Source organism: Eptesicus fuscus, chromosome 11 (assembly GCF_027574615.1).
Source record: "Eptesicus fuscus isolate TK198812 chromosome 11, DD_ASM_mEF_20220401, whole genome shotgun sequence".
Taxonomy (NCBI): Eukaryota; Metazoa; Chordata; class Mammalia; order Chiroptera; family Vespertilionidae; genus Eptesicus; species Eptesicus fuscus.
In genome coordinates, this window is record NC_072483.1 from 1,081,334 (window position 1) to 1,096,377 (window position 15,044).

Below are 15,044 nucleotides of genomic sequence, written 5' to 3' on the forward strand. Positions count from 1 at the left end.
GGTAAAGCTGTGGGGAGGTGATGGGACGGCGCTCAGGGCTTCTCCCTGGAGGCTGGCTGGGGGCCTGGGGGTGGGCTGCAGGGCAGAGAGAAGGAGACACCATTCCGCAACCTGTCTTCCTCCCTCCAGGGACCCCCGTTCGTAATTTTTATAAATATTTCCAAATGGCTTCCTGTAGACGGCTGTACCAATATACTCCCACCAGTGCCTTCTGAGAAGGTCTCTTTCTCCATGTCCCTCACCAATGGAATGTTACCAGATTTTTGCAATCTGAGAAGTGAAAAATAGTATCGATATGATTTTAATTTGCTTTCATCTTATTTATTTTAGGGTGAATACCTTTTCATGTATCTTAGATCTACTAATAATTTCTTTTCCGTGAACTGTCATATCCTTTGCCCATTTTTCCATTATTACTCTTCTTACTGATTTCTAGGGGCTCTATGCTAATTAGGGAGAGATCAGCCCTTAGTCTATGATAGGAGCAGAAAACATTTTTTTAAATTTCCTGTTCATTTATGTTTTGGTTTTGCTAAGCTGTGTTGTCTCTACCATGCATGCTTTTTTTAAGTGTTGTGTTTTTTTTAAAATATATTTTTATTGATTTCAGAGAGGAAGGGAGAGGGAGAGAGAGATCGAAACATCAATGATGAGAGAATCATTGATTGGATACCTCCTGCAAGCCCCCTACTGGGGATCGAGCCCACAACCTGGACATGTGCCCTTGGCCGGAATTGAACCTGGGACCCTTCAGTCCGCAGGCAGATGCTCTATCCACTCGTCCAAACCGGCGAGGGCAAGTGTTTGTTTTTATGTAGTCGAACTTGTCAGTCTTCTATGGTGTTTCAATCTTTGCTGTGAAGTCCTTTTCCCTCCACACTATGAAAGAATTCTTGGCTTGTTTTTGTGTGTGCTTCTTCTTCACCCTTTGGGTGGTCACATAAACAAAGTTACACCATTTATAGCAGGCTGTGACTTTTGTCACTTAATGTATTCTGGACATCCTTCCATGCGAGAGCTAAAGACCCACTTCAGTTGTATTAATAGCTGCATAGTGTGCCATGGCACGTGATTCACTGTCCACTATGGATGGGCTTTCAAGTGAGTCCCTGTTTTCAGTATTAAAAACACATCTTGCTTTTGCCGAAACCGGTTTGGCTCAGTGGATAGAGCGTCGGCCTGCGGACTCAAGGGTCCCGGGTTCGATTCCGGTCAAGGGCATGTACATTGGTTGCAGGCACATCTCCGGTAGGGGGTTTGCAAGAGGCAGCTGGTCGATGTTTCTCTCTCATCGATGTTTCTAGCTCTCTCTCCCTCTCCTTTCCTCTCTGTAAAAAATCAATAAAATATATTAAAAAAAACAAACCAAAAAAAACACATCTTGCAACGGTCCTATGGGTTGTGAGGCTGGGACCTGCGAGGAGGTGGGCGGCCACCAGGGGAGCAAGCGTCCGTGTACTTGCTCTTATCTGTTTCTTCGCGGGCAGCGCCCCCTAGTGGCTCAAGCACAGGAAAAACGTTCAGGCCTTGAAATTTTCTGATTCAACTCCCTCCTTGGACACAGGGGAAACGGAGACTCCGAGAAGGCTGGCTGCTTGTCCCACGCCCCAAGCACACCAAGCCCAGGCCCAGGGCTCTCCGCGCCGGTCTGCACCTGTACCAGTGCCCGGCTGTTTCTCCTACCGTGTGATCTCACACACCCCAGCGTGTTCAGCAAGTGACGGTGTCTCAAAGGCTGGCCAAATACATCTTGCATTCACTTGGGGAAATCAGTCCCTCTGGGTCATCATCAGTCAAGGGAAAGAGAGCACTGGACTGCTGCAAGTTCGTCTCTTCTTTCTCCTTTCTGGCTTTTGTGTCCTCGGTGGGAAAAGCAACCTCCTGTGGGCGCCTCGTCCCCTCCGCCCCCACCAGCATGGCGGAGTGGGAGAGCTCCAGGGCACTGGCAAGATGGCAGTCCTCAAAGTTCAAGGCCGCCCAGACAAAGGAAGGCCTGTCTGTGCTGCGCTAGCATTGCTCAGTCAGGCCCTGAGGGCAGCCAGCTGGTAAAAGGGGCTCTGGGGACTGGCCTGGAGCTGTGTTTGCATTGACAAGCACGTTGCTTTAACGACACTGTTTGTTTCAAAGGTGTGTCCTGCTTCGCTAACAATGGTTGGCTTCTTTTGTACAAAAACTCCTCTGCAGCCTTTCGGGGTCAGCTCGTTGCTGTGTTCGGTCTGCTTCTCTCTCTGTGTCACGGAGGCGGGCCTGAAATGAGGCCCCTAAGCGCTCTGTGACCTGCAGGCTCCTGACTTCGCACAGGAAAATGTTCTAAAGCAACTCTGTGTGAAAGCAAAAGCAGTTTTATTCAGGTGGAGAGAAAGATGCCAGCACGGGTGTTCCTAGAGACAGGTCAGGGAGGAAGCCCAGGACAAGCTGCTGCCACCCACTGTCCCCTGGTGGGGGTGCCGCTGTGCAAGAAGCAAAATGCACCTGAGTGGGCACAGGCGAACTCACCAGTGAGTCGCGCGCTGCAGTCAGTCAGTCCTGGGAGATTACGTGTTTCCAGGGCCGGGTTGTTCCTAAACTTTGTAGTGCCAAGTTCTATTTCTGCCTTCTGGTTGGGAGGGGGTCTTGTTCTAATATGGTCTGTTCTCAAGTGTAATGGTATTCTCCTTCCCCAGTTCTTCTACTTGAGGTGTCAGTTTTCGTTATAATGAGAGTACAACGAATGGGTCCCTGTCTGGTCAATTTTCTCCATCTTGGATGGATCTGGTTTTAGCCAGCGCCCGCTGTGGACTCCGTGTGGCCACCACAGGAACTGCCTGTCGTAAACAGTTCCCCGTTGGTCCTGCGTGGAGTGGGGCTCTGGGGAGAGGACCTAGCAGCTTATCAGCAGGTGTTGTCCAACCTACTTCCTCATTCCACTTGTCAGGAACTTGCCCCAACTTCTTTCTATCCTGCTTTATCTCCACTCTCCAAACCACCAGGACAGTTAGAATCTTTATTTTTAAAATTCACTAATTATTCTCTTGTAATTGCAGTGTTTATTCCAATGTCTTGCATGGCCATTGTTCTTGTGCCTCTGCTGAAATCCAAGATCCTTATTAGCAGGATTTGTCCTGGATTACCTTTCATTAAACCTCTTCCTGGAGTTCTGTCCTATTCACCGTGCCTTATCTCACTCTCTTTAGAAGAGAGCTTCGATCCTAGGCCCTTTTCCATCAAATGGAGAGAAATAAGTATTTATATTTTGTATGTTTGGTTCCTTTCCTTGCTCTTCTGATTCTCACAACAGCCTGATAAGATGTCATTTCCACAGCTAAAGGGGCAGACTTGTATTTCAAAGTTGTTTCCACTCACAGGGCAAGTTATACCCATGAATTCTCTTTTAAGAAAACTAGAGGCCCGATGCACGAAATTCTTGCAGGAGTGGGTGGGTCCCTCAGCCCGGCCTGCACGCTCTCACAATCCGGGACCCTTTGGGGGATGTCCGACCCTCACTACTAACCGCCTGCCTGCTCACTTCTTACCACTTGGCTCACCACTCCTTAGTCCTGCTGCAGAGGCGGGAGAGGCTCCTGCCACCGCCGCTGCACTCACCAGCCGTGAGCCCGGCTTCTGGCTGAGCAGCGCTTCCACTGTGGGAGTGCACTGATCACCAGGGGGCAGCTCCTGCATTGAGTGTCTGCCCCCTGGTGGTCAGTGTGCATCATAGCGACTGGTCATTCTGGTTGTCCAGTCATTCCACCATAACAGTCACTGGGCTTTTATATATATAGACTAGAGGCCCGGTGCACGAAATTCGTGCATGGGGGTGGTGTCCCCCAGCCCAGCCTGCACCCTTTCCAATCTGGGATCCCTCTCACAATCCAGGACTGCTGGCTCCCAACTGCTCGCCTGCCTGCCTTCCTGATTGCCCCTAACCGCTTCTGCCTGATCACCCCCTAACCACTCCCCTGCCAGCCTGATTGATGCCTAACGGCTCCCCTGCCAGCCTGATTGCCCTTAACTGCCCTCCCCTGCAGGCCTGGTCACCCCTAACTGCCATCCCGTACAGGCCTGGTCCCCCCAACTGCCCTCCCCTTCAGGCCTTGTCCCCCCCCCAAGTGCTCTCCCCTGCAGGCCTGAGTCCCCCCCAACTGCCCTCCTCTGCTGGCCTGGTCACCCCTAACTGCCCTCCCCTGCAGGCCTGATTGCCCCCAACTGCCCTCCCTTGTAGGCCTGGTCCCTCCCAACTTCCCTCCTCTGCTGGCCTGGTCACCCCTAACTGCCCTCCCCTGCAGGCTTGATTGCCCCCAACTGCCCTCCCTTGCAGGCCTGGTCCCTCCCAACTGCCCTCCCCTGCTGGCTATCTTGTGGCCATCTTGTGTCCACATGGGGGCAGCCATCTTTGACCACATGGGGGCAGCCATCTTGTGTGTTGGAGTGATGGTCAATTTGCATATTACTCTTTTTATTAGATAGGATAGAGGCCTGGTGCATGGGTGGGGGCCGGCTGGTTTGCCCTGAAGGGTGTCCTGAATCAGGGTGGGGGTTCCCTTGGGGCATGGGGTGGCCTGGGAGAGGGGCCTGTTGTGGTTTGCAGGCCAGCCACGCCCCCTGGCGACCCAAGCGGAGGCCCTGGTATCTGGGATTTACTTATCTTCTATAATTTAAACTTTGTAGCCTTGAGCAGAGGCCAGGGAAGGCCAGGAAACTTGGCTTCCTCCATCGCCGGGGCAACCCAAGCCTCCTGCTTGCTCCGTGGCCTCAGCCATCTTGGTTGGGCGCATTTGCATACTTGCTCCTGATTGGCTGGTGGGAGTGGCTTGTGGGCATAGCAGAGGTACAGTCAATTTGCATGTTTCTCTTTTATTAGTGTAGATTAGTATTTCCAGAAAGAAACCACACCTCTTTCTTCTTTCCCTTCCCATACCCTTTTCTGAAGCCTAGACCTTTGTTCTGCCAGCATGCAAACTGGCTAACAATGGGTTCAAGGATGATTACAGCTGGGATGCGGCTTGACTCAGGGCACTCTGGGAGTTTGCAGCAGAGCTAGCAACAAAGAATCCCCATCTCTCAACTCTGAGGTAGGAGGTGGACCTCCCAGAGCACCAAATGAGGCCTTACAGCAGGCTAGGCATGCCTAGAAATTCCGTCCAAGATGCAAGTCAACTTTGCCAACTAACAAAAGACCCTATTTCTGCAAGTCTGCACCTCCTGGGGAATCTTTGCTTATACCTCCACTGTCCCTCCTCCAATCAAAAGGCAAGAAAATTCTCCTCTTTGTCTAAGACAAAAATAAACAAGTAAGGATATGGATTCTGTTCAGGACATTGCAATAGGGAGAGTACTCCAGTGTGGACGAAAGGGGGCCACATGCCAACCTAACAAGCTCAGGGGAGCCCTAGGTGGAGGCCTTGCAAATTCAGACCTAAAGTCACCCCAAAGGATGGTCTGAAATTAAAACTTTTTAAACTAAAAAGCAGTTTATGGTGGGTAGTCATGTCCTAGGCTGGTATTTTCCCTGACAAGGTGGATCTTTACCTTAGCTGAGCCTTCTATTGTCCTTTTGCATCTACCATCCTATCTAATAAAGAGGAAATATGCTAATTGACCATCACACCCTCACAAAGATGGCGGCACCCACAGCCAATAAGGAGAGACTATGCTAATTGCCATGCCCTCAAAGATGGCAGTGCCCACAGCCACAAGATGGTGGCACCCAGTCCCCTCAGCCCCACCGGGGCGGCAGGCACGTGGCACAGCTGGGCCCGCCCCCAGGCGGGTCCAGCCACTCTGCGCACCTGCCTCCGGAGCCCCCCAGGGCCGGCCTGAGGTGCAGGCAAGCCTCAGATGGCGGCTGCCCAGCCGTCCAGGGCCACCCAAGGCTCAGGTAACCAGGGTCGGCTGAGGTTTGCGCTGTTGGCAGCAGCAGCAGAGGGCTCCCCGACTGTGAGGGGGCAGGCCAGGCTGCGGGACCCTCCAGTGCATGGATTTTCATGCACCAGGCCTCTAGTAACACATAGTTGGAATGTCGTGATTTTCCTTTTTCTGGACCCCTCAAAGCACAGGCACAGCTCTGTGGAGATCACAAACCCCCTCATCGTGTGAGCTAATTGCTGACTGTTAATTATCCTGCACCCACCTGTGTAAAGGAAGTATGTCTATCCTTTTATTTTTTTCCCCAATCCCAGAGGGTTCCCTGCTTTGCCCTGGCCCCCCCCCCCCCCCAACAATCTATCACCAATGGATTTCATGTAATCCACTTACTCTTTTGATTATAATGTATAAACTGTTGAATCCTAAATCAGCGAGATAGATACAAGACACCTTAATGAGCCAATTAATTAGGAGTCATGGATTATTGCATGCAGCCCAGAGGGAGGTGTTTCTTCCAAATCTCTGAGCGAAGACACAGCGGAAGTTTCCCGTTTTATACCTCTCAGGCTCTTTGCCGATTTTACAAAGAGCTCTGTGTGTTATTGTTACAGTTTGTAATCTTGGATATATAAAGAACAAACATTTGGCATAAGAATATGGGAGTTACTATCAGTATTAGTCCATTATGTTAGATGGCTAGCTTGCAAGGTCAGACAGTTAGGTTTTTACCTTTTATTATTTAAACTAAAACAGTTATTTTATGGAATAAGAGACTGGCTAAAAATGACAGAGTTTACAGAACAAGGGACTATCCAACAATAGCAGAGAATTTCAAACAGGAGTTTTTATACAAGATGGAGGTTACTATGCTTCAAAACAAGGTGCAAAGCTGCCATTCTCGGAGCATTTTCTCAATCCATTGTCGACAGTTTGGCTCAAATAAACACACAAAAATTCTTCCCAGGTTTGAATGTTTCCCAGTTAACACCAGACATGAAGATCAGAGCATGCAGGCAGGTGGCTTTCCTTCGGCTGCCACAGGAGGAAGGTGGGCGGTTTGCAGTTGGGATTGTTTTGCAATCAGAACTGTCAGCCGGGTGAGCAGAAATGTCTCTGTCTGTCTATCTTCAGGGGAGCAAGGAGCTCTCATCTCAGCTAATCATTCATTAAAAAAGGCAGGGAGTGGGAGGGGGGTCTGAGAAAAGCAGCGGGTTCAGAAAAAAGGAAAGGTCTTCGTGGCCTTGGTCACGGGTAACCAGGGGCCCTCGGCAATCTCGCGGGCGGCCTGAGCGGCGAGTGCGTCTCAGCGGAGCGCGGGCGGGGCGCGGCGCCCACAGCGGCCTCCCAGCCGCCGGCCGCCGGGTCCCCGGAGCACAGGCAGGGCCACCCCTTCCGTCGGGATCTTTCTGGAAGCAAAACGCTGTACTTCCTGTTGACTACGGCTTCTAGAGACGGACTCTAAGTCGCTAAGGAACAGGGCAGAAAGATGCCCAGAGAGGAGACCTTTGACCAGGTCGCTCAGCGCCGCCTCGCAGCGCCCGGGCCGGGACTACAAGCACCAGGGAGCCCCGCGCCGCGTCCTGGGCGCCCGGGAGGGAGGCGGCGCTGCGGCATCCCGGGGCGCCGGGACCGGGCGGCAGGCCGGGGGGGGCACCCTCCGGGCCTCCGTCCTTCGGGGGAGTAACTCAGAAGTTCCTCCGCCGCGGCGCCAACACGGCCGTCACGTAGCACGCCCACCTCCACGGGCCACCGAGCCGGCCGCCCTCGGGGGGGCCGGGGCCGAGCTCCCGCGCACCTCCCGCGACCCCTTCCGTCTGGGCGGGCGTCCTGCTCGCCGCGCCTTCCCATTGGCCGGCGGAGGGGACGGCGCCTGCGCGCTGCCTCCCGCGGAGGGTCGGAAGCAGACGCCATCTTGGCCCGAGGTGCTTCTGGGAAGTGGAGCGGCGGCGCGCACGCTGCCTCCCGCCGGCCGGCGGCTCTCTTGCCGGGCGCGTAGGCCGGGTCCTGCTCTCCGCACCTTCCAGCCCCCAGGCGGGCGGGAACCCCCGCGCCCCGGACCGCGCCATCGGGGTGGGGGGTCACTCCGCCGGGAAGGAGGTGGCGGGGCGGCGCGGGCGCGGACACTCCCGCCGGGGGCCGCCTGCCATGGACCCGGATTATTACCGCGGCGACCAGTCAGGTGGGGCCGGGCCGGGCCGGGCGGGGGCGCGGGGCGGAGGGAGAGCTGTCTTCCGGGTCCGCGAAGGTTGGGGGGATGGGAGCCCCTCCGTGTGCGGGGTCAGGGCTCGCTGTGCGCGGGGTCGGGGGCGCCGGCGCCGGCTCCGGCTCCGAGCGGAGGTTGAGAACCCGGGCTGGTGGGTGGGCTGGGCGCGGCTCACCTGGGCTCTTCCCCCGCGGCCCCGGGTCCAGGCGGGAGAGCGAGGCGCTGTTGGAGCGCGTACGTGTTTCGGAGTAAACGTCTCGCTGCGTCTCGAGCAGTTCCTGGCGACGGCGCCTTTTCTCCGCCGGCAGGTCTTCCCGCTGCCTCCGCGGGCTTGGTCCCGCACGGCCCGCCCGGGCCCGGAGGTGCCGGGAGGCAGGACCGGGGAGAAAACGCGACGCCGGCTGAGCCGCTGTGCCCCGCCCCACGCGCTGTGCCCATCCAAGAGCCTGGATAATTGTCTGAGCCTCCACCTCCTTCCTGTCTTGAGTTCAGAGAATAGTTAAGACTACAAACGCTTTTCTAAGCATGCACTGCTGCTTTTCTGTAAATGTTTTCAAAATAGTGTTTCAGTTCATTTGAGGTTTTACATTGTTTCTTAGATAAGCAATTGTATGTAATACCTGTCTAAAGATTAAGTGCTGAAAACATGCAAAATAGCAGTTCCCTAACGTTACATTCTTTTTTGGTGTTACCTCCCCAGTCCTGACCCACGCTCTCTCTTGTTGCTCCATTTGTGGGCATTTGTATGGTCTGTTGTGGGAGGACAGAGTTGCATCTTAAGTGCCCTCTTCTCCCCCTGCCCTCACTGTTCAGTGTAATTGTTAAATTTCCAAGTTACTGGTTTATTATGACTACATATTCTTTACTCTTTAGCTGAGTAGCTCTGTATATGAGAGTGATCCCACTCTTCTGCAACTTTTTGTGTTCCTGTAGGTGACTGTTTCACTTAAAAGGATTCGTTTTTATTTTTAATAAACTTCCAACCAAGTCTTCCCATATCCTGCAACAGCCCTAAATTCCTCTCAATACACTTTTAACTTATATTTTTAAAGCAGTGGCGAAAGGGAGGGAGCAGCTCATGGCACATCTGTGAGAGTGTAGTACACGTTTTTCTTGAAGGAGATCACACTGCGGTACTTCTGACCTGCGCTTCCGTGTGCTCTTCACTCACAAGCACACGCTGAGCCTCAGGTACCAGGCAGTCAGGGCTCCAGGACTCCCCAGGGAACCACGTCCCTGCTGTTGTGGCGCTTTCATTCACGTGAGGGAAGCCACACGGAACAAGTCCATTAGGAGGGTAAGTGCTGCGGTCTCAATAGACTCAGCCATTACGGAAGTTGAAGTAGTCACGGAGCACACTGTTATTTAGAGGTTGTTGACTTGGTCCTCGGTATGTTTCTTAAGCTTCACATTCCTTTTATGGTGTATTTTTTCTGCCACGTGTGTCCAGTCCCTGTTATGATTGTTGGTATTTCTATGAGTGTTACACTGTTGTCTTGTTCACGACATTAGTTATGCTTCATCAGAGGTAACCTTTACTCTTATGTTATTCTTGATTCATTGTGTTCATTACACCTGGAGATGTCCTCCATCTTACACCTGAAGTGGGTTTTTGTTTTATTTTTAAGCAGATGATGGTGGCGCTACCCCAGTGCAGGATGAACGGGACTCAGGGTCAGACGTTGAGGAGGATGTAAATGAGCAGCACTCTGGATCAGACACGGGAAGTGTAGACCGTCACTCAGAGGTATTGGCTAAACCACGTCTTCGGGGAGCTTTTCCCGCGCATTATGTGCCATCTGTCTTCTGTAGGAGCGTAGAGACCCTGTCACAGGGCCTAGGCTTCAAACCCGGGGGAACAGAATTGTGAGTGTATAGAGAACTGCTGGAACAGTAAGCAGGGGTACGAGTCACAGGGAATTAAGTTCTGATCGGGTCCCATTTCAGGTGTTAGGCAGTCCTTGGCAGTTTTTGATGGAGAAAATAGGCCAGGCTTTTGATATTTGACTATGCTTCCCCGTTCCCAAAATGATGTCTTACTGGAGCAATGACCATTTGCAAACTGAAGATATTCCTAGTGAAATCAAAAGTTATGAGGGCTATCACCTGGCAAAAATTACATCAGAATTTGGCTTTGAGCTGTTCCAATGTACGAAATAACAAAGCACATGTCATTTAAAAAGCTGTTGTAGCTTAATAATACAGAGTTGTACTGGGTTTTGTGTATAGCATTTCAACATTTTTGCCTATTACATATTTTTCTATTGAGTTAGTGCTAATTTAATTTCTTTCTACAGTATTCTGTAGTATTAAGAGTAAAAGTTTTTTGTTAAACTCTTTCCTAACTTTTATTATTTTTTACTTATTGATTGATTTAAAGAGAGAGAGACATCTCATTGTTGTTCCACTTGTTTATGCATTCATTGGGTGATTCTTATATGTGCCCTGACTGGGGATTGAACCCATAACCTTGGCATATCGGGATGATGTTCTAAGCAACTGAGCTACCCGGCCAGGGGCATACATATTTTTTAAACTGTTTAATTTGCTTCCCTGGTTATATCATCTGTATTGCACAATGTTAACAAAATAAAACTGGGATACTTTTCAGTAAGTCAACTATGAGTTTTTGGTAAACACAAACTGAAACAAACACATAGGAATGATAAAGATGGCCAAATTTTCTTTTAAGAACTGATATGCCTTATATTTTGCTTGATTATGCATGTGCAGAAAATTGTCCAGTTTTTTTTAAGTGGTAGGTATAATTGTTAGAGATTGTATTATTGGCTCTGTTCTTTGACATGTCATTAGTATATTCATATCCTATCTAATAAAGAGGGAATATGCTAATTGTCACACCCTCAGAGACAGTGGCGCCCAGTCTCCTCAGCCACCCAGAGCCACCCGAGGCTTGTGCTGCCAGCAGTGGCAGCAGCAGAGGTGTGATGGGGTATCGCCTTCCCCTGATCGCCGAGTCACCTCCTGCCCCTGAGGGCTGCCGGGCTGAGGGACCCCCCTCCAGTGCATGAATTTTCATGCACCAGGCCTCTCGTATTCAATAAATATTTATTCAGCACCTGTTGTGTCTGGCTCTTTTGACATATCAGTGACTGAGGTCCCACTTTTAAAATTATATAGTTTGTTGGAAGGTAATAAACACTATAGAGAAAGGTAGAACAGAGTGAAGGATGCCAGGAGGAAGGGCAGGTTTTGGTGTTAAATAGGGGGTACAGTAGGCCTTTTTAAGAAAGTGACATTTGAATCAAGACCTGAAAGCGGGTGAGGGAATAGCCACTTGGCCATGTGGGGGAAGGACACTCCTAAGGTGGGACTGTGCTTGATGTCTTCAAGGACTACCCCAGAGCTAGTGTGGCTAGAGTGGAGTCAGGAGCAGGTGTGATCAGAAGGCTAGATGGACTGGGAGAAAGGCTTATCTTTTAGTTATTTTGATAACACTTAATTTTTTTGTATACCCTTAAACACTTAGACTAAATTCTAATTAATATGTTATTTGCTAGGTATAAATTACTTGATAATGTGAATATTGTTGTAGTATATTTAGCATGTAATATCAGAAGTTTCTTTGGCAAACAGTAGCAGGAGCTCCACAGTGGCCTCATGATTCAATTATAACCATCAAAAGGCATACCTTTTAGAACTTTAAGCTACCTGCTTGTAATGAGATGGATTCTAAATAATAAATGTGCATGTTGTCAAAATCTGGAAATTTTAAACGTTTAAAGAGAAAATTAAAATGACCATACTCCTATTACAGAAATGACTGTTAACTTTTTTATATTATTTCTCCTGCATGTTTATTCTCCCTCATGTATATAATAGGTGTATTTGTTTTAATTTACTTAAAAATTTATTATGTATTTACATATTTTGTCTTCTTTTCTGATTAAACCTTAAGTATTTCCCCATGTTATTAAAGATTCTCACTAGCATTACTTATTCAATAATTTTCTAATTTTTTAAAAAATTTAGTCATTATAAGTGGAGCTGCTATGAACATTTTTGAACATAAACATTGGTCCTTTTTTAAAAAATGTGTTTTTTTTGTTACTTATAAATCTGCCAGGAGAATTAACCAGAATAAAGAGACTAAGATATTTCAAAGCTTTTCATAGATATTTCCCTCCAGAAGCATTCTCCTAATTCGTCATAAAACTAGTTAGTAGTTTGAGAGTGCTAATTGTACTCTTAAGTGTTGCGTTCTGGATTAATGTTCTTTTGCCTGTTTAAAATGGCTTCTAAAGAGAAATTGTGGATTGTTTTTAGAAGCTAATGGGATGTTAAAAGAGAACAGTTATGTTCAAGTGAGCAGTGCGGATTACAGGGCCCACACCTAAAAGATGTGTATCGTTTCCTATTGATGTCTTAGAATGTGACACAGATCTTGTGGCTTAAACAACCAGTATGTGCTGTGGCTGGTGTGGCTCAGTTGGTCCCACGCTCCGAAAGGTCGCAGGTATGATTTCCTGTCAGGGCACATGCCCGGTCGCTGGTTCAGTCCTGGTTAGGGTGTGTACAGGAGGCAACCTAACGCTGTTTCTGTCTCACAGGGATGTTTCCTCTCCCCTTTTCTTTCTCTCACCTGAGGGTGTTTTTCCCATTGATTTTTATGGAAGGGAGGGAGGGGGAGAGAAAGAGAGAGAGACATCAATTGGTTGCCTCCCTCACGTGCTGGCACCCTGGGCTGGGGTCAAACCTGCAACCTAGGTATATGCCCCCTGACTGGGAATCAAACCCACAACCTTTCAGTCCACGGGCCAGCGCTCTAACCACTGAGCAACAGCTAGGGCAGATCCTTTATTTTTTAATTGGGCTCTGTTTTTTTATCATGGAGTTGTAAGAGTTGTTTTTTTTGTTTAAGTTTGGATACAAGTCCTTTATTAGATGACTGACTGGCAAATATTTGCATAGCATGATTTGTCTTTTCACATTGGTGTCCTTTAAAGCACTAGAGTTTTAAATTTGAAGTCCACTTTATCCAATTTTTCTTTTATTGCTTATGTTTTTAGTGACATCTCTAACAATCCTTTTCCAAATCCAGGCATGAAGATTTACCCCTCTGTTTTAAGAATTTTATAGATTTAGCTCTTATATTTAGGTATTTGATCTATTTTGAATTAATTTTTATATATACTTTGAGATAAGGATCCAGTTTTATTCTTCTGTACATGGCTATCCAGTTGTCCGCTAGGAAGGTCTTGGCACCGTATTAAAAATCAGTTGGCCTACAGGGGTGATAAGTGGAATGAGATTTGACCTTGGGTTATGAACACATGATACAATATATAGATGATATATTATAGAATTGTACACCTGAAACCTATATAGTTTTATTAACCAATGTCTCCCCAATAAATTTAATAAAAATTAAATTAGTAAATTTTAAATTTAGATGGTAAAAAAAAAATCTGTTGATCATAGGGTGTATGGGTTTATTTCTGGACTTTCAATTGTAATCCATTCATATCTGTGTCTATTTTTGTGCCATAGTGCTTTGAGTACGTTTTGATATTAGGAAGTGTGAGTCCCACTTTTTCCCCATATTGTGTTTTGTCTATTCTGGGTCCTTGCAATTACATATGTGCTTTAGAATCAACTTGTCAGTTTCTGCAAAGAAGTGAGCTGGGATTTTGGTAGGGATTGTTCTGAATCCGTAGAGCAGTTTGAGTGAGTCTTGTCATCTTGACAGTATGAGGTCTCTTGATCCATAATAAAATGTCTTTTTATTTAGGTCTGTAATTTGTTTCAACAATAAATTTTAGTTTTTCGTGTACAAATGTTGCATTTCTTTGTTAAATTTGTCCATAAGTGTGTTGTTTTCTTTAATGTTTATTAGTAGTAAGTGGACTTGTTTTATGAATTTTATATTTAGATTGTTCCCAAACATTTTTCTTATTATTAATTCTAATTTACTTCATTGTGGTCTTGAGGTTTGTTTTATGGCCTAGCATATGATTAATCTGGAGATGTTCCATATGTACTTAAGAAGATCATATATTCTGTCTTTGAATCTACAGTGTTATCTCCTGTGATCAACATATAGTTGGATCATTTCTTTAATCAAATCTCTGTCTCCTGATTGGCTTGCTAAGTTCATTCATGGGTAATGTTATTGATAGAGTTGGACTGTGCCATTTTACCATGTTTTCTATATGTCTCGTGTCTTTTTGTTGTTACTCTGTTCTTTACATTGTCACTAAGTGAATATTTTCTAATGTAGCATTTAAATTTTTTTAGGTCAAATTTCTTTTTATCATTGCAAAATAAGAGATTCTTTAAATTAGAGTAATTCAACTTAGTTATTGAATTTTGTACTGGACAAATAAGCTTATCCATTATGCTTTTTGGGATACTCAGTCCTCTTAAAAAGGTTCAGCCTTGTCAGTATGACTCAGTGGTTGAGCCAACGACCCATAAACCAAGAGGTCCCGGGTTCAGTTCTCAAGTTGGGGCATATGCCCAGGTTGGGGGCTCAATGCCCAGAGGGTGTGCAGGAGGCAGCCAGTGATATCTGTCTCTCTCTCATCAATGTTTCTACTTCTCTATTCCTCTCCCTTCCTCTCTCTCTAAAATCAATAAAAAACATTTTTTTAAAAGGTTCAAATCTTTTTTGAGGGGGGAGGACATGACATATATGCAATTTTTTTCCACCTTTTCTGAGATATGTTAACAAATAAGAGTATAAGATACTTAAAGTGTACATTGTGATATTTGATATACATATACATTGTCAAAGGATTCTTTCCATCTGGTTAATTAATTCATCACCTCACATACTTATCTGTGTGTGTGTGTGTGAGTGTGAGAGAGAGAGAGAGAGAGAGAGAGAACATTTAAGTTCTGTTTTCTTAGAAATTTTCTATTACACAGCACAGTGTTATCAACTATAGTAACCATGTTACACATTAGTTCCCAAGACCTTGTTCACCTTTAGGCTGAAAGTTTGTGTCCTTTACCAACTTCTCCCGATTTCCCC

The 15,044-nt window shown here is 47.4% G+C and overlaps 1 protein-coding gene across 7 annotated transcripts in view; it reads left to right on the forward strand.

Annotated features, from left to right (window-relative positions):
* Positions 1 to 7,926: 7,926 nt before the first annotated feature.
* Positions 7,927 to 15,044, forward strand: part of IWS1 (interacts with SUPT6H, CTD assembly factor 1) — a 45,281-nt gene continuing 38,163 nt past the window's right edge. For 2 of the 7 annotated variants that reach the window (XM_054722774.1, XM_054722776.1), the window contains exons 1-2: positions 7,928 to 8,023; positions 9,679 to 9,794. In XM_054722774.1, coding sequence (XP_054578749.1) covers positions 7,990 to 8,023; positions 9,679 to 9,794 — 150 coding nt within the window. In that variant the 5' untranslated portion in view covers positions 7,928 to 7,989. Of the gene's footprint in view, positions 8,024 to 9,678; positions 9,795 to 15,044 lie in introns of all 7 variants that reach the window. The other 5 variants (XR_008557395.1, XM_054722772.1, XM_008158136.3 and 2 more) reach the window with 3 other exon arrangements.